This window comes from Aspergillus pseudodeflectus (genome assembly GCF_044049435.1).
Source record: "Aspergillus pseudodeflectus strain CBS 756.74 chromosome Unknown BJX68scaffold_5, whole genome shotgun sequence".
Lineage (NCBI taxonomy): Eukaryota > Fungi > Ascomycota > Eurotiomycetes > Eurotiales > Aspergillaceae > Aspergillus > Aspergillus pseudodeflectus.
In genome coordinates this window covers 366522-389032 of record NW_027263781.1, presented here as the reverse complement: position 1 = coordinate 389032, position 22511 = coordinate 366522, and the positions used below count along the sequence as shown (strand labels likewise).

The 22511-nt window shown below is 51.9% G+C and overlaps 11 protein-coding genes across 11 annotated transcripts; 6 read left to right on the top strand and 5 right to left on the bottom strand.

The window, feature by feature from the left end:
• Positions 1-24: 24 nt before the first annotated feature.
• BJX68DRAFT_228149 (40S ribosomal protein uS7) lies at positions 25-1321 on the top strand. The gene is made up of 3 exons (XM_071038808.1): positions 25-292; positions 491-674; positions 751-1321. The coding sequence occupies exons 1-3, from the start codon at positions 147-149 to the stop codon at positions 1066-1068; spliced, it is 648 nt and encodes a 215-aa protein (XP_070903375.1). The 5' UTR covers positions 25-146; the 3' UTR covers positions 1069-1321.
• Positions 1322-1414: 93 nt separating this feature from the next.
• Positions 1415-4164, top strand: BJX68DRAFT_228147 (SDA1 family protein). The gene is made up of 4 exons (XM_071038807.1): positions 1415-1692; positions 1767-1802; positions 1869-2156; positions 2216-4164. Exons 1-4 carry the CDS (start codon positions 1646-1648, stop codon positions 4065-4067), a joined length of 2223 nt encoding a protein of 740 aa, XP_070903374.1. The 5' UTR covers positions 1415-1645; the 3' UTR covers positions 4068-4164.
• On the bottom strand, positions 4125-4646 carry BJX68DRAFT_262750 (uncharacterized protein; the record flags this gene model as incomplete). Its single annotated transcript, XM_071044520.1, has 1 exon — positions 4125-4646. One exon carries the CDS (start codon positions 4644-4646, stop codon positions 4125-4127), a length of 522 nt encoding a protein of 173 aa, XP_070903373.1.
• A 203-nt stretch (positions 4647-4849) lies between these two features.
• BJX68DRAFT_228144 (uncharacterized protein) lies at positions 4850-6163 on the top strand. Its single transcript, XM_071038806.1, has one exon. The coding sequence runs from the start codon at positions 5005-5007 to the stop codon at positions 5887-5889; it is 885 nt and encodes a 294-aa protein (XP_070903372.1). The 5' UTR covers positions 4850-5004; the 3' UTR covers positions 5890-6163.
• Positions 6164-6198: 35 nt separating this feature from the next.
• Positions 6199-9904, bottom strand: BJX68DRAFT_228143 (Hsp70 family protein). The gene is made up of 2 exons (XM_071038805.1): positions 9611-9904; positions 6199-9546 (listed from the first exon to the last, which is right to left on the bottom strand). The coding sequence occupies exon 2, from the start codon at positions 9527-9529 to the stop codon at positions 6536-6538; it is 2994 nt and encodes a 997-aa protein (XP_070903371.1). The 5' UTR covers positions 9530-9546; positions 9611-9904; the 3' UTR covers positions 6199-6535.
• Positions 9905-10040: 136 nt separating this feature from the next.
• BJX68DRAFT_262747 (misato family protein) lies at positions 10041-11793 on the bottom strand (the record flags this gene model as incomplete). The annotated part of the gene is made up of 5 exons (XM_071044519.1): positions 10041-10299; positions 10351-10886; positions 10937-11375; positions 11455-11657; positions 11722-11793. The coding sequence occupies 5 exons, from the start codon at positions 11791-11793 to the stop codon at positions 10041-10043; spliced, it is 1509 nt and encodes a 502-aa protein (XP_070903370.1).
• Positions 11794-12201: 408 nt separating this feature from the next.
• Positions 12202-14631, top strand: BJX68DRAFT_228140 (uncharacterized protein). The gene has a single exon (XM_071038804.1). It carries the CDS (start codon positions 12305-12307, stop codon positions 14417-14419), a length of 2115 nt encoding a protein of 704 aa, XP_070903369.1. The 5' UTR covers positions 12202-12304; the 3' UTR covers positions 14420-14631.
• Positions 14632-15052: 421 nt separating this feature from the next.
• Positions 15053-17422, bottom strand: BJX68DRAFT_228137 (uncharacterized protein). The gene is made up of 6 exons (XM_071038803.1): positions 17199-17422; positions 17099-17133; positions 16976-17045; positions 16752-16919; positions 16333-16691; positions 15053-16285 (listed from the first exon to the last, which is right to left on the bottom strand). Exons 1-6 carry the CDS (start codon positions 17315-17317, stop codon positions 15177-15179), a joined length of 1860 nt encoding a protein of 619 aa, XP_070903368.1. The 5' UTR covers positions 17318-17422; the 3' UTR covers positions 15053-15176.
• Positions 17423-17584: 162 nt separating this feature from the next.
• BJX68DRAFT_162676 (EXPERA domain-containing protein) lies at positions 17585-18705 on the top strand. Its single transcript, XM_071036893.1, has 4 exons — positions 17585-17892; positions 17956-18119; positions 18170-18404; positions 18456-18705. The coding sequence occupies exons 1-4, from the start codon at positions 17688-17690 to the stop codon at positions 18536-18538; spliced, it is 687 nt and encodes a 228-aa protein (XP_070903367.1). The 5' UTR covers positions 17585-17687; the 3' UTR covers positions 18539-18705.
• On the bottom strand, positions 18456-19717 carry BJX68DRAFT_162679 (cytochrome b561 domain-containing protein). The gene is made up of 3 exons (XM_071036894.1): positions 19481-19717; positions 19118-19425; positions 18456-19061 (listed from the first exon to the last, which is right to left on the bottom strand). Exons 1-3 carry the CDS (start codon positions 19518-19520, stop codon positions 18723-18725), a joined length of 687 nt encoding a protein of 228 aa, XP_070903366.1. The 5' UTR covers positions 19521-19717; the 3' UTR covers positions 18456-18722.
• Positions 19718-19766: 49 nt separating this feature from the next.
• BJX68DRAFT_162674 (uncharacterized protein) lies at positions 19767-21921 on the top strand. Its single transcript, XM_071036892.1, has one exon. The coding sequence runs from the start codon at positions 20093-20095 to the stop codon at positions 21887-21889; it is 1797 nt and encodes a 598-aa protein (XP_070903365.1). The 5' UTR covers positions 19767-20092; the 3' UTR covers positions 21890-21921.
• Positions 21922-22511: the final 590 nt, after the last annotated feature.

The window sequence follows — 22511 nt, the reverse complement described above, 5'->3', positions numbered from 1 at the left end:
CACCCACAAAGCTAAGCGAACGCACCTCCATTTCCCAGGAAACATTTCTGCCGACCGACAGGCATCTCGACATCGAAGGTTCAACCACGACAACCGTCCCGACACCCTACGAACCCGTCCCTCGACAACAGGTGCATACGGTCAAAATGTCTGAACACGGCGAAGTCGAGGTCGAGCTCCCCGCTGGGGCCTACAACACCCTCCCCAAGGATGCTCTCGCCGAGCAGGGCACCGTCAAGCTCTTCAACAAGTGGAGCTACGAGGATGTTGAGATCAGGGATATCTCCTTGACGTAGGTGTCCCCTTGTTCTTTGCGATTGGGAAGCGATACATGTGGTCGAAATCTGGTCGAATTGCGTTCAGTTGTTCTGGGGAAATGGGCGACAGAATATGAGGGAAAGGGACAACTGAAGTGCGAAGGATTATCGACATTGGAGGAATGCACACAAAACCGAGAATGAACTCGTGCTGACATGCAACCTGCGAATAGCGACTACATTCAGATCCGCTCCCCTGTCTACCTTCCTCACACCGCTGGCCGCTATGCCGCCAAGCGTTTCCGCAAGTCGCAGTGCCCCATCGTTGAGCGTCTGACCAACTCCATCATGATGAACGGCCGCAACAACGGAAAGAAGCTCATGGCTGTCCGCATCGTTGCCCACTCTTTCGAGATCGTACGTGACACCTGCGGCGAATGCGCCCCGACTAGGAAGAACAAGAATTGGCGTAAATACTGACTTGGGCTCTCAGATCCACATCATGACCGACCAGAACCCCCTCCAGGTCGCTGTCGATGCCATTGTCAACTGCGGTCCCCGTGAAGACAGCACCCGTATCGGTTCCGCTGGTACCGTCCGTCGCCAGGCCGTCGATGTCTCTCCCCTCCGCCGTGTCAACCAGGCCATCGCTCTCCTGACCATCGGTGCCCGTGAGGCCTCTTTCCGCAACATCAAGAGCATTGCCGAGTGCCTTGCTGAAGAGCTCATCAACGCCGCCAAGGGCTCCTCCAACTCCTACGCCATCAAGAAGAAGGACGAGCTCGAGCGTGTGGCTAAGAGCAACCGGTAAAGTGGGTTTGTTGGGCGTATTCTCCGTTTATGGTCCTGGTTCATGTATACTGGAGTGGACGGGGAGTTTCTGGGACTCAGTCGATTTGCATGCCGCTGCACGACTGTATATACCTGCAGACAGTCGCAGAAGGGAGCAAGATCCAAAATTTATGAGTGAATCGGACGGCTTTCTCCTACAGTAGTTGGATGCGATCATGAAGACCCTAGACTTGAGTCGATTCTAAATGAAAAATCTATTCCCTTTTCTGTCATTACGCCGGACATGAGCACGTAACAATCCTTTTCTCCAAGGTCGAGATCACACTTGGCATGGCCCGCCAGACAGGACATCAAAACCAAGCAGACTAAATCGGCTATAATAGCCTTGAACCGGAGTTTGGTCTGATTGATGCCTTGAGCCCTCCGAATGTTGATTGTCGAGGTCGAGACCCCATCTCCAGAGCCACCCGCCTTATCGATATGCGGTCCCGTAGACAGAAAAAAAAAGTTTCATCTTAGCGCAACGACCTCCGCTACAATTCCCCCTCCACATTTCAGCACTTCGAAGGGTTCTGTACCTTTATAAATCCCTCAAAATGGTGAAACGGAAGTTAGGGGCCTTGGAAAAGGTCGAAGCTGACCTGTGAGTACCCCCTGGCTCTCACCGCAACCCTTCAGTTCTCGCAGAGAATTTCCTCGCTAACAATATTCTCACAGGCCCAATTTACAACATAAGCTTCGAAGAGACCCGAAGTAAGTGGTTGCGCACACCTTAATCATCCTGTGATCGAGCGATCACTGACCGGTCCGCTTGTCCAGGTCCTACATCGAAGATTTCCGCGCCCAGCACTACCAATATGAGAGCCACCGGGAAATTTTCATGGCTGCGCCCTCGTCGGCTACAGACACAGGAATCATCTCGCTGCGTGAACTGATCGACTTCATCGCTCATGTCGCCGACTGCTACCCAGATATCACAAAGAACTTCGGCCAGGAGCTCATTGATATGCTCACGCAGCACCATCTGCTGCTGGAGCCGGAGTTGCGGGAGAAAATCGTGGGGAGTCTGGTGCTGCTCCGGAAGAAGGACTTGATGGATTCTGCGACGTAAGAGCTCTGATTCCATCTCCTGGTGTTGAGTGTATAGCTAACTTGGTGCTGGGTAGATTACTGCAGACTCTGTTCCCGATTCTCATTTCGACGCCGAGCAAGACGCTGCGCGCTTTGATTTTCCAGAAGATCCTTATGGATCTGCGCTCTTCGAATGCGAAGTCTACGAACCATAAGCTTAACCGGACCATGCAGACCGTTCTGTTTAACCTTGTGACTTCGGACCGGACCTCGTCGAAGGGTCTCTGGGCTATCAAGCTCACGCGCGAGCTCTGGAAACGGCAAATCTGGACGGACGCGAAGGCCGTTGAAGTCATGAAGGAGGCTGCACTAGCAGAAAATGAAAAGGTGATTGTTGGTGGAGTGCGCTTCTTCCTCGGCGGAGACAAGGAGCGTGAAGAGATGGAGGAGGAGAGCAGCGACGAAGAGGCGATCGATATCGGCAAAGTAAAGCACCAAGTCGGAATCAACAAGAAGACAAAGAAGAAGGCGCGCGCGATTGAAAAGGCAAAAGCGACTGTGCAGCGACGCGAGCGCAAGAAGAACCAACCTCATCCTCTGAACTTTTCCGCCCTGCATCTCCTCCACGACCCGCAGGGATTCGCCGAGTCCCTATTCTCGAAACATCTCCAGAGTTCAAAGTCGAAGCTCAACCTTGAGCAGAAGCTTATGGTCTTACAGCTTGTCACTCGCCTTGTCGGATTGCACAAGCTGCATATCATGCACCTCTACTCCTACTTTCAGAAATACCTAACCCCTCGGCAACCCTCCGTCACTTCTTTCCTCGCCTCTCTCGCCCAGGCATCTCATGACCTCGTACCCCCGGATGACCTGGAACCTCTCGTCCTCAAGATCGCTAACGAGTTCGTCTCCGAGGCCGCAGCCTCCGAGGTTGCTACGGCTGGTCTCAACGCGATTCGAGAGATTTGCGCTCGACAGCCGCTCGCGATAAACGAAACACTACTCCAGGATTTGGTCATGTACCGCAAGAGTAAAGACAAGGGTGTCGTGATGGCCGCTCGAGGTCTCCTCAGTCTCTACAGAGACCTGAACCCGGAGATGCTTAAAAGACGGGATCGCGGTAAAGACGCATCTATAGGTCTCCAGCATGGCGAGAAGCAGGTGAAACGATTCGGTGCCCAGGAAGCCGGTGGCATCGAAGGTCTGGAACTCTTGGAGAAGTGGAAGGAGGAGGAACGCAAAAGGAAGCGTGCCGAGAAGGGCCTAGCCTCCGACGAAGAAGATGACGAAGAGGAAGAAGAAGATAACTGGGACGCCTGGAACGTCGAAGATGACGAGGATAGTGATGATTCTGGGGGCTGGATCGACGTCCAGAGCGATGCAGAGATCGACCTCAGCGACTCTGAAGATGAGGATGGCAACCGGCCCTCAAAGAAGGCTAAGCAAGCCAATGAGGACAAGGCTGCAGACTCCAAGCCAGAGAATAAGCTGCCCAGCATCGCAACAACCCGCATCCTCACACCCGCCGATCTCGCCAAGCTACAGGAACTGCGTCAGGAAGCTGCCGTCAATGCCCTCGTCCCGGGAGCCAAGCGCCGTGGGCAGACAGCTGAAGCCCGTCACAACGACGACGCTCTCACAGCGGCCGAGATCGAGGGTCTTGCTGCTCTATCTGCTGGAAAGGCGACGCGCGAAGAACGTATTGCCCATGCCAGGGAAGGCAAGACAGATCGATCCGAACACAAGAGTGTGACCGCGAAGCGGAAGGAAAAGAAGGAGGAGCAGGGCAAGAGTACTACGAACAAGGAAAAGGCACGCAAGAAGAACTTCCTCATGACACTGGGCAAGGCCAAGTCCAAGGGGAAGAGAAGTTTGGTCGAGACCCGTGCGGTCCTACGGGCTCACCAGGACCGACAGAAGCGCGGTGGCCGGCGGGGAAACAAGTGATCTCATTTTATCATGAACTTGAAGCTACACAGGCGTTTATAGATATTTCCATATGTGTCAAGACATTGTCTTTCTCACCACTGCCAGTATTTCAAACTCCGCACCACCAATATTCCCGCCCTCGTATATCCCCACATCTTTAAACCCGCTCTGCTCAAAACAACCCTCGTAGTCACTCCAGTCAACCTTTGGCCCTAACCACAAAATCTCAGCTACTTCCCCACCCCCATACATCTCAATATATTTCTTCAGAAGCTTCGGCTCCCGTGGGTAAACAAACATCCAGGCCTTTGCTTGCGCTGCCCGGGAGCATAGCTCCCATGTCCCCGTTACAACGTTCATATCCTGTTCTTCGATGTAGAGATTCACAGAGGAATTGACCTCGACGCCTTCGATGCGGACATCGCGGTGATTGGTTGTTATTAGGGCTTCCAGCTGGCCCGAGCCAGAGCCGATTGAGAGGGTGAAGTGGGGGTGTGTAGGGAGGAGCGAGGCAAGGTGGGTGAGGAAGGGTGTGGAGAGGGAGAGGCAGCAGTTCGGGTAGAGGGTGGGGGTTTGGGTGAGAGATGGGAGGGCCATTGTGTAGTGTAATGATTCATCAGATGAATATGACTTTGTTAGAAGAGGCTCGATCTTAAAGATTGGTTACAAGGTACAAAAAAACTGAGGACTTCCAATTACCCGAAAAGGATATATTAGTCCGTCCGGCGGGCGCGTCCCGAGCTAAATTCCGCGTCTTGGTCGCGTCGGCCCGCGAATCATCGAATCCCCAGCCTCTTCAACAAGGTTGTTCTTTCTGTCCGTCGTCATCCTGCATACGCCTCGATTCCTCTGCATCTCACTCCAATAAAGTCTAACACTGGCACGGACTCATTCCTTACTTCCTACATACTTCAATCCACCTCCATACAACCCCGCTTAACTACGTAGCGCCAACATGCCTCCCTCCACATCCAAACCCGATCTCTCCTCCAAAAAACGCCGCTTCCAACCCCCCATCACAACCTTCTTCTCGACCTCCTCCCACCCAAGCTCCAATGCCTCCTCGCTCTCTCACAACCACTACTCTGCCCCCACACACTCCCCAACTCCCGTCGTGGAATCAAAGGTGCAGGCCTCGCTGCTCTCGGTCGGCATGCGCGTCCGCAAGTCCGTTGCCGAGGGGTACAAGACGAACCATGCGAAGAACATGGACGAGAAACATACCGTCATCATCTCCACAAATTCTATACACGAGGAAAGCGCAAACACATCAATTCAGCCGAGCACCTACTCTACAACACTGCGCTCCGAACTCGCCCCGTTCAGCGGAATGGGTCGCTCGAACCAATATACCCCGTCGTTTCCGTATCCGGGCACATCGACCCTACACAAACAGCAAGAACACATGATAACAACCGACGAAGACGACGCCTTCTCCCTCCCGCCCAGCAGCCAAGAGTCCGTTGACTCGCAGTCCTTCAGCACTCCTCCCCCTATGCTCAAGAAACGCACACACAACGATTTCAACTTCGAGCCCTACGAGGATGACGAAGACATCGACCTAAGTTTCGATGAGATGGACAACAAATGGCAAGACCCGCTGCGTCTGAACCTGTTCCATCACAGTGTCAGCCATGCTGCTGGTACGAATATGCACGGCCGCACAATCCTCTCTCCAAGACTCAATCAGCAACGACGTCGGTTCCTCGGGGTGAAACACAGTAAGCCTGTCGGCGGCAACTCCATGGATGTGGATGATTTCGAGGAGCCGGCGTTCTTGAGGAGGCGCGAGGAGGTTGAGATGGATATTGTCGATGAGGTGCAGATGGGCGGGATGTAGATGTGATCTTCCATCCCTTCCTCTTTTTCTCCCTCTGTGCTCTATATGTGGTGTGTTGAGAGACTAACAGTATCGAGCATTGGCTGGCTTCGATGTTTGGCAGGACTCTACATTTTCTGTTTCTCTTTCATGTTTTATTATTGGTGTTGTACCAGGCGCTTCTGCATATAATACCCCTGATTCGATAGTTTGGGCTGGTGATGGTTCTGGTTCGCTTTATTGTATTATAGCGCATAAATTGGAGTAATGACATGCTCAATTTTCAGTTTCCGAACACCAGATTTAAGCTTCTACCAGTAGTACTTTAACTATAGCTTCATAATGCGTCATATAGCATACTCAATCTAGCTTAGGTACTAGGCCTAGGTAGTAATGGTTTTAATAGTGTACAGCAGCGAGACCGGTGCTCAAAGTTCTCTCAAGACAGCTGAGTGACCAGCAAAGCCTCGGTGCACATTGCAGAGTATAATCAACCCAAGTGAAGCAGGTCCCGAACGCCCACCTATGTTTCCTCTCTGTTCGTTTCTTTTTTCTTTGTATCGTATTTTTCGCATAAAAGCAAACCATCTATAGAGATAGGTCTGTCCAGCAATGGGGTAGTATGTTATGCTATGGTAGGGAAGATTATCCATGTTCATATGGACAATCACAACTCATCCTTCTTATTATACGTCGGCTTCTCCTTCTCCGGCGCGGACTCCTCCTTCACAGGCTCCTTCTCCTTGGCCTGCTCCTTGTCCTTCTTCCCGTTCTTCTTCGGGGGCTTGTCATTCGACGCTTTCCTCGTTGCGGCGGCGCCCATCTTCTCGTAGATGCGGTTCATGACGCGCTCGAGACGCTTGAGGTTCGTGTCGATCTCGGCGACTGTGAGAGCCGCGTCGTCTGTTTCGGAGAGCTTCTCCTGCGCTGCGAGGCGGGCCTGGAGCCAGGTGTTGGCGGTTTCGTATGTCTCCGATAGGGAGGTTAGGTCGGAGGGTTGGAAGACGGAGTAGGTTAGGGTGGCGGGGGTGGATGCGGAGGGTTCGGCTGTTGATGTAGAAGAGGAGGATGCGTAGGCGTCGTCTTCTAGGTCGTCGAGGTCGATCGCGGTTGATGCAGAGGCGGCAGTTGAAGTGGAGGATTTGCTCTCGGATGTACTGGATGATGACGCGGCGAGGCTGGAGTAGATTTCCTCGTCCTGTGCAATCTGCTTCTCCATGACACTGATGACCATCTGGGCGTTCTTGAGAGACTCTTGGAGGAGTTGGATGCGAGCGGGGCGAACGGCGTTTTCTTGCTTGCGCTTGAGGGCGGGTTCGACAATTTCTTTAAGGAACTTAAGCTTCTCCTTGAATTCGGGGGTTTTGGCGTCGGCGCCGTCGTCATAGAGCCAGTCGCTGGCCGTGGAAACCCGCTCAGTTAGGGTGGCGAGCTGCTCGGGTGTGAGAACCTTTGCAAACTCTTCGTCTTCGGCCAGGTCACGGCTTCTGTAGATGAAAGATTCCAGCTCGTTCAGGGCTTCCTCACGGAGGAGGCGTTCACGGTCTGAGGCGTCGAAGGCGGCGAGGCGGGCCTTGATGCGGGCGAGTTCAGCGGGGGTTGGAGCGGGTAGACCAAGAGGGGATGCTGTGATGCTGATGGGGATTGACTCCAACTTGGGCTGGGAGGCGACCTTCTTGCTCTCCTTTGCAGAATCCGTAGAAGCAGCCTCATCGGCGGAAGATGTGGCTGACTCTTGGGGCTCTTCACCTTCCAGAGTAACAGGCTCAATGGGCTCGCCATCCTCACCTAGGGGAATCTGTCCCTCTTTCTTGGAACCCAAGCCAAAGAATCCCTTGACGTCGTCAACAACACTTCCAAGCATAGATGGCTCCACTTCGCAGCTGACAGAGCCACCCAAAACCTCTGGGAGGCCATCACGGGGGCTGAGCCGAACAGAGAACTTGGTGGTAATGTTCGCAGCGGAACAGCCGAAGCTCTCCTTTAATTTGTTGGCGGATGCGGTGAGGTTAAGAGTCTTCACTCCGAGAACAGGTACCTCTACGACGTCTTCGGTAGTTGGAACCTGCTGGTAGAAGCTGAACTCAAAGTCTTCCAGGTTTTTCACCGTGACCTGCTTCTCAGGTCCGACTAGCGAAGTAGGGGTAAAGAGCTTCTGCTGTCTTTCCTTAGATTCTGAGGTCCACTTGAGAACAACAGGGTAGCCGGACGCATCGCTAGCGCGAATGTCCTTGACACGGAAGCTGGGGCTAAGACCAGCTCCCTTGAAAGCAGCACCAAAAACGGCGGCCTCGTCGGCGTTGACATTGGTTCGGAGCTTGTCTGAGCCTCCGCAGACTTTCTCCAGTTCCTTCTGGACAAATGGAGTACGGATTGCTCCACCGTGAAGAATGACCGAGTCGATCTCGCTCAGCTGCAAACCAGCGGCCGCCAGTGCCTGCTCGAGTGGCTTTCCGACGCGTGCAATATGTGATTCTGCGAGCTCCTCAAACCTGGATCGGGACAAACGGTACTTGAAGTTGACGTCCTCCTCAAAGAGGCTCTCGAAGGAAGCGCTGGTGTCGCTGTTGGCGCTAAGAACCTGGCGTGCCTTTTCGGCATCTTTCCAGAGCCTAGACATGGTCTTTCCATGCGCGCGCACATCTGAAGCTGTAACACGGCCCTTCAACTTCTTGTCTTCAATCAATTGAGCGATCATGTCATCAACGATGAGGTCATTGAGAGAGTCACCACCAAGGGTCTTATCCCAGCTCGAGCCCAGAACCTGAACTTCTTGAACAGTCTTGGTAAACTTTCCGACATCTTTGACCGTGCGACTTTGGAAGCGAAGCACGGTGGCGGTAGTAGATCCAGCGCCCATGTCGTATACAACGTGGTACTCGGGCGTCTGTCCGTCGGTAACACTGGGAAAGGTCCGGCTCATGGCGTAGTTGAGTCCAACAGCCAGACCATCACTAATAAATGCATCGACGTTTAAGCCCGCCAATTCTGCAGCCAACTGAAGACTTCTCTTCTCATAAGCCGTGTAGAACGCCGGATAAGTGATGACGGCATCCCTGACGTCGGAACCTTTGCCAGCCAAAGCATCAGCATTGGATTTGATCTGCTTCAACTGCATAGCCAAGAGCTCCTCGACCAGGAAAGCGTCCTTCTTCTCCTCCTCACCGAGTCTGTTGCTGCGCAGTCCGATCGTGTCCCGCCCACCGGGGGCGCTCTCTAACCTCAACGCTGGGTACCGCTCATGGTATGTCTCTAACAGCTCGCCTTTTCCATCGTTGAAGGGAAGACCAAGTAGTGACTTTAGGTTTACGTAGACGTCGTCAGGGTATCGTGCGGAGAGAGCGAGTGCGTCACCGCCATAGAATCGCTCGGGGAATAGAGCGTCGCTTTGTCTCGTGGGCTTGAAGGCGACAGCTGCCGACTCTTTGCGCTTCGAGTCCTTGGTGAGGACGATTTCCAATGGGATGCCGGGCTTCACCAGAGCAGCTTTCAGGTATTCCGTGCCAACATCGATCCCGAGAACTGCTGAACCCGCGGCAGCGGTCGAGGCGGGGAAGCTTAGAAAGAAAAGGAGGAACGGGAGGAGGACGAAGGATAGAACAGGCGAGGAGGAGAGAAGGTTTAACGAAGCATTTGTTCTTCGCCGGCCACCGGGAGCCATTGTCTATTTGTTGCCTGCTGCAAGAGGTAGACGTGGTCAGCACTTGTCACAGGTGGGAGCGTCTAGCGTTGGCTACCATACCTTGGAAGCAGTCGGTAAAGAATAAATCAGAAATGAATGAATAAAGAACACCACAATCGAACTCTTTAAGCTTTCGATTGTAAAGAACGTTGGAGTCGGTCGTCGACCAATTAGCTGTAGATGGGGAAGGGGCGCACAAAGACAGCACTTTGCGGGACAATTAGGGGAAGGTTGGGGATAAAAGTTATGTTAAATAGTGCGAAAAGCCATTCAGGACAGAATCACACAAAGTGCTACTGGCCACCTGGCAGGAAGACGTTCAGAGTCATAAATGGATGCGATGCTGAATAAAGTCGCCTTGTCTCCGGAGAGGACACGTTGGGCCCAGAACAGCCATGTTTGCACTGTTTGTTAGGACCCTGTCTATACTAGCAAGCTTTGTGGTTATTTGATTTTTATTGTGCCTGTTCTATCGCGTTACTATGTTCTATCAATCGTCAAAGTCGGAATCGCTCATCCAACCAGCCTCGTATGATTCTCGGATCTCTCCCAGTCCATTGACCAGATTCTCCCGTTCATCGACCCCAATGATGCGCCCTGCGACAGCCTCCAAGCCCTTCACCTTTTGAGCTGTTCGTGTGGACGAGGTAAGTGCGGCAACGACATTGATTTTCTGCCCTGGGGTCGGTGCAGTGAGTAAGTCGTTGGGGAAGCTGTCGAGAATCGGGTAGTGGAGTGGTGTATACAGCCTAGAGAACGTTAGCAAGGCACATATTGAGCTAGGAACATGTATAGCTCACCTATGAAACATGGCCTCTGAGTTGTACAGTCTCATTTTCCGCACCATCCCCAGATCTCCTTCTGGCGATGTGTCGTCCTCCTCAGGTTCGTCTCCGCGCAAGACCTGAAGCTGGTTGAATAGGTGTGATTCGTCACTGTCTGGGCTATCATATGTGAAATCTAGATCAAACTTGGTCTTGACCTTTGACGACCCTGGCTCAGATGATTGCACTTTACTCGCGCCTGCCGGCTTCGGAGTGTCGTTTGTTTCCTTTGGTGAAGTTAATGAAGCCTGTAGTTCGAATATTCGACGTATGCTGTCATCCCCCGCCAACAGAGACTCAAACTGTTGGTATGGCCGAAGACGAGTTGGAAGAGTCACACTTTCCATAGCCATGCTGATTAATGCGGATGTGTACCATTTTGAGTGGCTATTGAGGCGTACAGAACCTGGGAGCCGAGCAGGAGGATCCAGAATGGGCGTGTACATTGTAGCTTGAGGAGAAATGGCAAACAATGACCGAGCTTTGTTTACCTCGCGTTTTATCTTGGTTGTCTGCAGTTATTTAGCCCCGAGTACGAGATGTTAGGCATTGGATAACTCACCTGATGGACCCTTTTGCCATCTTCGATTGCCCACACCAAGACGGCCTTCTTCCCATACTCGTCAACTAGTCTGTCCACATACCTAGCTGCAAATCCACCCCAAGCGTCGTCTGACCCTGTGAATATCTGCAGAGCACGCAGCTGATCACATTCTTCAGCAAATGGCCGGACATCTCTATCAAGCAGATCGTGCTCCTTGTCGAGATCATTGAAGAGCTCTTCGCCAAGACCCCACTCTTCGAACGGCATGATGTTGGAATTGAGCTCGAAGTCGTTTAGCTGGACAATCGAGCGCGGATGGTAAAAGACTCGGTTGTAGTCAGACCAAAACCGAACAGTCTCTGACGAAAGTTGGGGTGCTGCAGTTCCCTGGTCTAGGCTTTTTTGGTAGTCGCCCTGCGGAATGGGTTCAAGTCGTTGTAGAATTTCCTTGCCATCCCTAAACTCATTGAGCCATGTGCGTTGGAAAACCAGGAATGCGTGGGGAAATACGCGTTCGAAGAATGTGGAGGGCTTACCAGAGGCCTTGCCCAGGGGCTGAATCTTCCGCCAGTTCGTACAGAGCATTATTCTTGCGGAGAGTACCAAAAGCACCCTTCAGGTCGTATATCAATGTCCTAGGGGTATAGGTCTCACCCCCATCTGCCCCAACTCCTGGTCGGAAGTGAACATCATGGTCCACTGGAGATTCCTCCTCTCCATTGTATGTAAAATATGATTCCTAACTTAGTATTAGCACTAGCTGGCATGATAGGATCCTACGGCTTTGTGTCATGCGAATTTACCTGAATATTCCAGAAATGAGTGGCCAAATAGTTCGCCCGTTGTCCCAGTTGAAGAGTCAAGATCTCATGCATGTTGAATTATATTTATCGGTAGGAACATTGACTTGTCTGCGAACTTAGCGGATGCCAAGATAACAGAGTGCAATAAGAACGCCGAACATACATTGTGATAATCGATACCAGAATCGATACCCACGCTTGTTGCGCTGTAGTTTAGACCCCGCGAAAGCGACGAAATCAAATGAATCGTCGATCACCATTGTCAGTGCGCACGGGCCAATTTCAGCCACTGATTGATCATCGCGCTTGCCTCTTGCTGGGGGCTCTCGCCACGTGACTTTGGCCAATCACAAGAGTGGGGCAACCAGGTTGTCCCGGGCAACAGTCACGTGCATGTCCAATCTTGCCAAATCGGGCACTGTTGACATGCGGATGTTGTGGTGCGTCACCGCCAAAGAAACATTTCTCCCCACACAGCCCTCGGTTCGCTCATCCAGCGCACAGCTTTTTTTGCATGCTTCAATGTCAGCGATATCGCAACATACTTAACAAATAGGAGCTCACTTTCAGCATACATACGGCCATGGATTCGCCGCCAAGTACGAGGTCCAGCCCTTCGAAGGCGCTCAATCCCCTATCGCCGGAACGCATGAACCAGCAAGCGGTACAGAACTCACCTTCCTCCGTATCCGACGTCTTGCGCCTACAACGCAAGGCTAGAGGTCTTTCCGATGTGCAAGCCAAGGTGGCATACCTGAACGGGTTGAACCGGAGTGGCAGCCCAGGGGTCGCTGGAGGAACGACATCAACAGGAGGCGCCGCAGCACTGCAAAGAGCGATCTTGGGGCGTGAGGAAGCGGAGACTGCTCTCACGCGTGTATCATCTCAGCTTTCCGAAGCGCAGTCCCGGGAACGCCGGATCAGCGAAAGACTCGAGTCACTCCTCGAAGAACTCCAAACCGCCAAAGAACGCCAGGCCCATGAACGAATTGTATTCGAGAAAGAGATACGAAAGGCTCGAAAAGAAGCATTCCGTGCTGGCTCTACACTTGTCAAGGTACAGGAAGAGCTGAAGCACGCGAAAGCCGAGTCGAAGGCTCTCAAGGAGGAAGTTCAGTCTGAGCGGGACAGCAAGGAGAAGGCGAAGCAGGAAGCCTTTGAGCGTGCTTACGCAATTGCCGGGCTCACAGAGGAGCTCGAGGAACTCAAGGGACGTCTAAGAACTGCAGAAGCGAACCTTGAGCAGGAAATCAACAGGCAGAAGATCGAGAAGATATCTATAGCAGAAACAGGTTCCATCGCGACACAGACATCGACACCTCGAGGATTTAAGCGGCCCGCCGACGAGATCGCCACTTCACCACGTAAATCGTCAGACCGTATGTCGATTGGTGACACACCTTCAAAGAAGCTAAGACTATGCGACCCTCCACCTCACAGGGAAGGCCGGCAATACGGATACGGCATGTTTCCTCCTGCTCTTACGATACAGGAACTCATTGAGAATCTCGAAGATGAGCTTATGTATGAAAGGAACAAGAGGATTGATAGAGACGATGAGATCGAGTTCATGAAGGTTAGCTGCATGTTCAAAGCTTGCCAGTGCCGACACCTCGAATGGATGGAGAACGAGGCTCGTGCCAAGAAAGCGGCCAAGGCGGCCCAGAAGGAATTAGAAGAAGCCCACGTGGAGAAGGACGACAAGCTGGCGGATCGCGACGTCGGCTGCAGCGCAGATCCTCTCGAACAAACAACACAGGAGAACTCTAAACTAGAAACTCAGGACGAGACCCCAAGGGGAGAAGCCATGGAGGTCGACCCGGAAGCCGAGCACATCCGGGAGGATATGCATGGGGAAGCTCAACGGGGAGGCAAAGATGCAGTCAACGGGGAGGCCCAGCAGGAGACTCATCATCACGACCAAGAAGACATTCAAGGAGGCGCCCAGGAGACTGTTCTTGAAACAGTCCATGAGGGCATCCAAGAGGAAACTAAAAGAGACACTCAAGAAGACGTTCAAGAGGAAGTTGAGGAAATGGATGAATTTGATGATGAGGAACCTCAGGAGACAACCATCACTTTCTCACCCGTTACGGGGACCTTCCACACTATTCCGTCTCCCACTCGCTCGTCACCTCTAAAACAGACTCAAGACATGACCCCTCATCATCCCGCAAGGTTTCAGAAAGGACTGGAACCCCGCCCCGAGCTTGCCAGCCCTACTCCGAAGTATGAATCCCATCCACATGCAATGTCATCTGAAACACTTCCTCAAAGCGAAGCTTATTCTAGAGATTTGTCTGCAGGAGCTCATCACTCTTCAACGACCGCTGAGGCGCGGTGGCAGCATGAAAGCTCGAATGAGGCCGCCGCTGAAACCGGCTATGGAGATCCCAACGTCCAAAGAATCCCTCTACGAGCCGAAGACGAATCATCAAATAGCTTTGCTCCCGTCCCCGGCACACCCATCAGCCGGGAACAAGCACTGGCTCAAATCAGAGCCCGACGTGGTCGAACTAGCGCCATGAAAAGATCTGTGAGCGCCAATGACGCCGGTTTTCGCGCTGGAGGACTCAACATCACCCCAGTCCGAGCAGCTCGCAGAATTCCCGGTGTTGTCCAACAAAGCGACCCGCGAGGAGATGCTGTAAAGAAGTCTCGCAGGGACATGAGTGCGCCAATGAGGATGTTTCGCTAATGTCATGACCTTGGACATGACGAACTGATAGATGACTGAGAGTTTGTCTGGTGTGGAGGTTCTTTCTTCTCGCTATTTGGTTTGCAGCCACTGTCTCAAAGATACCCCAGCATTCTTAGCGAATTGGCGTTTTGTCACTTTATTTTTGAGTTATCTCCTCTCGCTGTTTTTGATTTCTGATTTGCCTTTGGAGGCCATTCTTAACATTGAAGTATTTTACCTTTTTGTGGTGTACTCACCCCACATCCGGTTTATGTCTTGAGTTTCCGTAACATTTTTGGTCTTTACATAGATGCATTGCATTGCTCCGCAAGCCGGACTCAACCTTCATTCACAACACCCACCTGCATACTTATATACGCAACTGGCCTTGCAGTTTCCTTTGTTCTACATTGTTTTCGGTAGATATCCACCTTTTTTCAATTTTTTTTTTTTTTTTTTTTTTTTTTTTTTTCATTTTTCAGATATTATGCTCGGTACATACTTTTCTGGAGGCTCGTTTACGCACACAGTCCACCTTACTATTCCTATTACCAACACTATCCGTCCATAGTATCTCCTATAAGCTCATCTGAGTACATCAGATCTGCATACTGAACAATGTTGGCATCAATCGGACTACGAGCAAAGCACGGAGAGTGAAGCATGTGGTACGAAATAACAATATATACAAGCTAAATTGAGGTTGTCCCCCCGTCGGCTATTGGAAAGCGGCAGAATTGCAGAGAGCATGCGAAACGCATGGCGTATGTTATAATCATATGAGCGAAATACCACAGCACCGAATCCGTGCACTGTCAACGTACGCCCTACGTCCCCACCATAAGAGAACCAGCTCTTCGACGAAGATCCGGTCTGCGGCGCTCCATGTGTCCAGGCCCATTTCCGCCATGTCCTCCGCAGATACTGCGATGCGGTCGTTTTCAATGGCTTGATCCTGGTCTAGGAGCGGGGAAGTGGATTCGTCTTCTTGTGTTGGGTCGCGCGTTATTGTTGCGTGTTCGGCGGGATTGCTGTCCTCGTCGTTTTCTTCGTCTTGGTAGGGTGCCGAAGTTGGGTCGTTTGGTTCAGTCCCATTTTGATCGTCGTGTCGGGCAATCACGTCCGAGAGCGTGGCGAAGATCTGAGTGGTGAGCTGGCGGAAGTATGCAATGAGAGCGATTTCCGGTGGCTGCTTGGGTGGTTCGCCTAGCTGCATGCTTTGGCGGCGGATAGAGCCTGATGGTGGGCTTGGGAGATTGTCCACGCTTGCTAAGAGGCGTGCGTCTTGTTCGATCTCGTGCTCTTCTTCCTCCTCTTCAGAGAACCCGTCCCGCTTTTCGCCGGCGGATGCCCACCATATGAAAGAGGTATATGCTAGCCTGGTCCAGGAGAGAGGTTCGACAATCGGGCTGGAGGAGAATGTTGACGCGGCATCCGAGTTATCGTCACTGTCGTCGTCTTTGGACTGGGAGTTGATGTCCTTGAATGCGCGGCGAAGACCCTGGCGTAGAGCTGTGTAACGTCGCACATCGCGCTGCGTGGCTTTCAGTTCCACTTTTTGTGGAGATTTGCTGTGTAAGGCCGGGGAAGATATAGTGATTGTCGGGTACGTCTTAGCTGCGGCATTCTTGGAGTGGTTGGGAGGCAGCGTGACGAGAATGTCGAATAGCTCTGGTTTCATGCTCAAAACACTATCCGTGCTGCAAGCTATCCAGGCACTGTCACTCTCGGTATCTGGAGCAGAACCCACAAATGATGAGAGGTATGGAATATCATAAACGCCGACGTTGAAAAGTGCACGAGGTCGGAGTGAGGGTAACATGTCCGGGGGAAGTAGTGGAAGAAGAGAATTAGGTAACGAGGCTAATAGAGACAAATCGTACACTTGGCAGGGTTAGCATGGGTTTAAATAGAGCTAGAGGCTCTCATACCATAGTTACATGGGATTTGTACCGGGGCTTCCGCCATGAAAAGGACCCTTTTGCGTAGGAGTGCCGCTCTATAAAGCGGGAATAGAAGGGGCCCGAAATTGCTAAGGAAATCAGGGAGCGATGATGCGGGGTGAAAAGGCGTCAGGGCCGGCCTGGGCGTTTCTAGCACCATAGCATCACTAATGGCTCGGTTTCGTTGTAGGTGATCAGGTCGATCACCGGGAGCTCTCAGTCGGAAGCTCAAAGGCGACTCGAGGGGTGAATCAGGCGGCACCGCCGATATCTCATTCGTGGATAGCTCATATTTCTCCCAGTATTCGGATAATCGATGGAAGTCAAATGGATGTTCAGCGTGGCACCTATAAGTGAAATTGCACAGATTAGACCTGATTCCGGAATAACGATGTCAAATAACTCACTGAGCCAGTTCCTTCAGATTTGGGGCATGCCGCCAGCTTTTCCCCAGCCTGCCCGAGCTCAACGGCACCAATACTCCAATTGAGAACATCTTTGCATTGCGCTCCGATTCATCCGCATCCTGCTTGACAAACGCGCTGATACCAGCATACTGTTCGTGTACAAAGTATCTAACCAGGATCACGCGGTCAGCGAGGCCAGTATTTATCCGGGGCACGGTGCATACACTAAATCTTCGGAGACATTGTGTAGCCCTGATGGGAGCGACTTGTACTCGACAACCCCTTCAACCTCAACTGTTTCCGATCGATCAGCAAGGTGTCTGCGCCGAACAGAAGTGCGAACTCACCTCCGGGGACAGTACGCTTCCAGGTTACCATGTACCTATAACAGACTTTGTATTAGCCATAGTAAGAATAAGTAACGGCGCAGGCGTTATACAAGCTCACCCAGCTTTAATATCGAAATGGATCACAAAGAGCGCCGCGATGCCTGGCGGCGATTCGGTGGCCTGAGTGCGGGGCACATCCAGCCCCAAGGACTTTCTCTTCAATGAGTGACTGTCCATCGCGAAGTCACACTTTTAAGGGTAAGCATCCGGACCACATCAGAGCTTCTTGGCTGGTGAGAATCACTGGAACAGCCGCATCGAAGCACGCGAGACGATGAGACGACGACATCAGAATCAGGAATACGGGGCTGGGGTGCGGAGACGTCAAGCTCTTTCTGCCTGAGGACGCAGGTCTAGCTATATAAGGTTAGTGGTCAATGACAACACCATCCCCTATTGGGAAATCAGCTGTTGCGATTCTCCATGCCGATCACAAATTCATCCGAGAATTTTGTCCTTCCATCTTTTGAATAATTTGAAGATTCCTTAATCTGCTCCATCCTCGCTATCTTCAAGATTGGCTCTGTTATCCACGAATTGATGCAGAATGGAAAACAGCAATCCGCATCCTTACTATCCCCTGGATGCACGAATCAACAACTACGCACCCAATGATGCATCCGTCCTCAGCTTGATAGCTACTGCTAGTGTGGGTGTCACGGCTCTATTAGGAGCTACTTTTCTATTGAGCACATGGGTCCGACCAACTCTAAGCATAGCAAGCCGAATTGCTATTCTGTGGTTTGTCCTCTGTAAGATCTAGCAACCAGCCCCCTGGTCACAGATGGAGACATACTGACCTAGAGACTACTCAGCTGGTACGCTTCACTGCTTCTTTGAGGGCTACTTTATGATCAACCACGATCACATGGTCTCCGCCCAAGACTTCTTTGGCCAGTTGTGGAAGGAATACGCTATGTCCGATTCGCGCTACTTGACCTCTGACACCCTTGTTCTGTGTATGGAGACTATCACAGTCGTGAGTATCCCCTGAGAAAGATTTGCTCCGTCAGGCTAACTATGTCACAGCTTCTGTGGGGACCGTTGTGTTTCGGAGTTGCCTATTCGATCCTACATAACCACTCTCTGCGTCATCCCCTGCAGATCATTGTATGCATGGCCCATCTTTACGGCGACACCCTATACTTCGCCACTAGTCTGTACGATGATCATGTTCATGGGCGACCATACTGCCGACCTGAGCCCTTCTACTTCTGGGTCTATTATTTCTTCATGAACTTTATCTGGATCGTTGTTCCAGCTTGTGGGTTTTTCGCTTCATCACCTTAGGGATAATCACTAATGCGCTGCCTAGATTATCTATATCAGAGCATGAAGACGATCTCTCAAGCCATGACAAAACTCGACGCGGACTCTTTATCGCGCAAAGGTCAATGAATTAGTCAATACATCATCCAAGAGGATGGCATGGCCATCTATCCTGTTTAAATATGTACAGAAACCAAGATGAAAGGGTATTCCCACAGCAACTGAATCTGAGCGATAATTTGGCGAAAGCTCGTTAATCATCGAACCATCGAACGCAGTTCTTTTTCAACCACACCCAACAAAGATAGCTGGCCTAAGTCTGCTGCATCTCAGGTGTTGTCTCCTTGTCCTTCAAGATTACCTTTCCCTGGCGCAATACCGCAATTGCAAGGTATGCCACGCCAATCACGCCCGCGACAACTGCATAAGCAATGATGCCCCCTGTCGTGTTGTCTGCCAACTTCAACCCAGTACCGCCATTGATAATGCCGAGCAGAAGGAGAACCCGGCCAACCCAGATATGGGCATGGGTCCACCAACCGCTTGACTGGGTCTTCCTGAATTTATAGTGGTGCCAGAATCCAATGAACGGCTGAATGAGTAGGAATACAACAATGACGGTACCGAGAATTGTGTGCCCATTGTTGTGAAGCTTGGAAAATCATTAGCTCATCATAACTGAACTATTGGTACTGCAACGGGGCTTACTCGATCAAGGATCTTTCCAACGCGGATTCCAGTGGCCAGGCCAGCAATCATCAGGGCATATCCAATTAGCTGGGCAGAGATATGTGCATATACGCCGTACTTTGATCGGATCACTCGCAAAAGGATTGCGCCGAGAGGGAAGATGATGCCGAATGCGATGCCCATGACGACTCCATGGGCTTTGGCAAATCTCGGGACCAGTGGCAAATCTTCGTAAATGATATTAGGGTTCATTCCGGGTGGCAATTGTCCAGAGCCAGCCCCAGCTCCAGATGGTGCCTGTGCATTGCTGAGTGTTGCGAGAGATCCTGCAAGACCAATGTGAGATGCCTATGTCTGCAACCAGGGCACAAGGGTACATACCCCACAGTGGAAGACAGTACAAAGCTATTTTGCGATCCATGACGTCTATTGGCCTAGAGAATGCGATTTTCTGCTTTCGAAGACGTTTGAGCTCTCGCTTCCTTCGAAGTCTATTGACGGGACGGAGACGGCTCCTTTATAGATCGCGTTGCCCTCCTCCAAGAACACAGTCGGAGCATGTTCTGAATGCCATGGAATCATTGAAGCAAAGAGTCATTGATTGCCGTGTCTTGGAACATCAATCAAGAATGCGTATAGTTCCCAAGACACCGAGAATTGCGAGCGTCGGATATTGTCAATCGCACTGCCACCAGCGGGAGAGCCAATCAATCAAGCCAAGAGCGACAAGACACCGAGAATTGCGAACTTCCTCTTTGGACGGAACAGCACCGCCACGAATTTCGTATCGCGTCTTGGGTTCTTGATCACAGAGATATGATGGCTTGCGGGGAAGCCACCTCTCGATCGTCGCTTTTCTCCCTGAAACCGTGCGAACAAGATTACGCTTTCTTTGTCGCTCGAATTTCGAACGACAATCGTCGGTGATGACTGCTCCTTGAAGGCCGAATTTTGCAGCAGTCAGGGCTCCTCAAATCGCAATCACTCACAAACATGTGCACTCCTCTAGGGCCGACTTGGGCGGATACATCGCTCAGCGTTCTTGCACCGAAACCTTTGCCTTCATCTTCATCCTCCGATTCCTCAACTCCCCCTAATTATGCTGTTTTGAAGCCGAAGTCCTGCCTTGCGTGTCGAAAAAGAAAGGTCAAATGTGACAGGCAGCTCCCCTGCGGCAACTGCTCCCGATGGACTATCGAATGCATATTTCCGTCCCCGATCCGAAGATGCCCACGGGCCCGAACCAAAACAGGAGCAACGCGCTCGCGTGGCGACCAGGCGCTTCAGGACAGGATCCACATGCTCGAAGCACAGGTCTCTGAGCTGACTGAGACCGTCAGCGCGCAAGCTGAGAGGCTCCGACAGGTCACTACACCCGGGGGTTCGATGTTCGCCTTCAGTCACACCTGGGCTCATTCCGTTGCGCCATTGAATCCGTCTTTAGCGCTAGGGCAGACATACTGGCAAGTATTTCTGGAGAGGGTCGACCCACTAATCAAGGTGGTTCATCGGCCCAGTGCGTCTCGGATCCTGCGAAGCGCCATAGACAACCCTACTTTATTGAATGAGGGCCAGGGCGCGCTTCTGCAAGTAATTTATCTCGCTTGTATTTCTGCCATGGACGAGGCAGACATACAGGCTAATCTACAAATGTCCAAAGCCACGGCAGTCTCCACCTACCGTATGGCAGCCGAGCATGCCCTAGCTCGTGCAGGGTTCCTCACCACCAATGACTGGAATACGATGCAGGCTCTTGTCTTATTCATTGCTTTAAGTCGACTGCAGAACAATCATAGATCTGCATGGACTCTCGCTGGTCTTGCCGAACGCCTAGATATCTCTCTCGAAGAAGATAGCTCGCGCTTCGGCGCCGAGATGCGGCGTCGCCTACGCTGGCACATGTGGTACCTAAACCGCCGTATACAAGATGACCGAGGCTCAAACCCCAACATCTCCCCAGTAGGAGTTGATCTCCCTCTCAACTGCCGCGACACCGAGCTCAGCCAAACCATGACCATCCAACCAAATGTACAACATGGCTGGACGGAAGTGAGCTTCTGCCTCCTCCGCTACGACCTCGCAACGACGGAGCGGATCGTCGAAAGCGATGCCCCCTGGCTCATCAAGACAAAAGCCGTAAGAGAATGCCAGCACAGACTGCACACTAAGTATCTCGCCTACTGCGACGGCAGCGAACCCATCCACTGGCTCGCCTGCCACATATCGTACGTGATGATCACAGAGATGTGGATGAAGCTCTTTAGCCCGCAGTTCTTCGCCTCCTCCTCCCCATCCTCCCTAGACTCCGAGGCCACTTCAGCCCACGCAGTCCGCGACCAACTCTTCGACGCCGCAGTCGACATTCTCGACACTCAAAAACGCCTCGAGAAAGAGATCGCTGCCCGCAACTGGGAGTGGACGCTCAGCGGCTACTTCCAGTACGTCCCCCTAGCCTTCCTCCTGAACGAACTCCGCTGGCGGCGCAGCGATCCGCGGACGGACCGGGCATGGGAAGTTGCGGAGCGATCATTCGGGCGGTGGTCGGAGGAGGCGAAAAGGTCTGTTCATGGGGTTATGCTTACGGAGCTTATGAGTAGTGTGCTGGTTGCAAGGCAGCAGGCGAGTGAGTTCCAGTCCATTGCGGACTCGTATCTTGTTCCCGATGAAAGGGTCTTTGACGACGCAGGTGGGGTTTCAGGGCTGGGGCAGGATGATGTTTGGCCGGATTTGTTGCCGGAGGATATGTTTCAGTTTGGGTTGCCGGTTGAATGGGTTTATCAGGTTCAGTAGGGGTCGATTGGTAGATGCTTAGGATATATGGGTTATTGTATATGCTCTCTATATAATGATGATCTATTCTGCGCTTCGGGGTCTTGATGCCGTCGTAGTTGTGAACGGTTGAGAAGGTACAGACCTAACATCATCCCAGCGGATATTTACGTCCTGAGTAACATACACCAGCAATCCTTAAAGGCCTTCCGACGAATACAGAACATAATGGGTGTCAGACGCGGTTTCTGGCATCTAAGACCAGGGATCTATCCAAGGCTGGTTAGGGCTTGCGCTTGGTCGTGACTGTTTTTATGAACGGTTTATGCACATTCTGCATAAATCCCTTGCTGCTTGATAGATTGTTAACAAGCTCAGAACTGCAGATTTAATGGCGGTCTGAGAGAACGACAGTACTTTAGTTCTGCTAGTACTTCGAGGTGGGACTGTTAACGTGTTGGCAGTTGGCATTGAACCCACCAGCCAGCAGCAAGGGCCTGGCGTTTTGTGCTGCGCTTGGCCTCGCTGAATAGCAAACTGACTCACGTATGTAGAGTGGCCTGTGTCGACTGTGCTTGGCAAATTTGACCTCACGGTGGCTGTCATTGAAACAGGTTAAACGCCCTTGGTAGGAAGAGGGGTA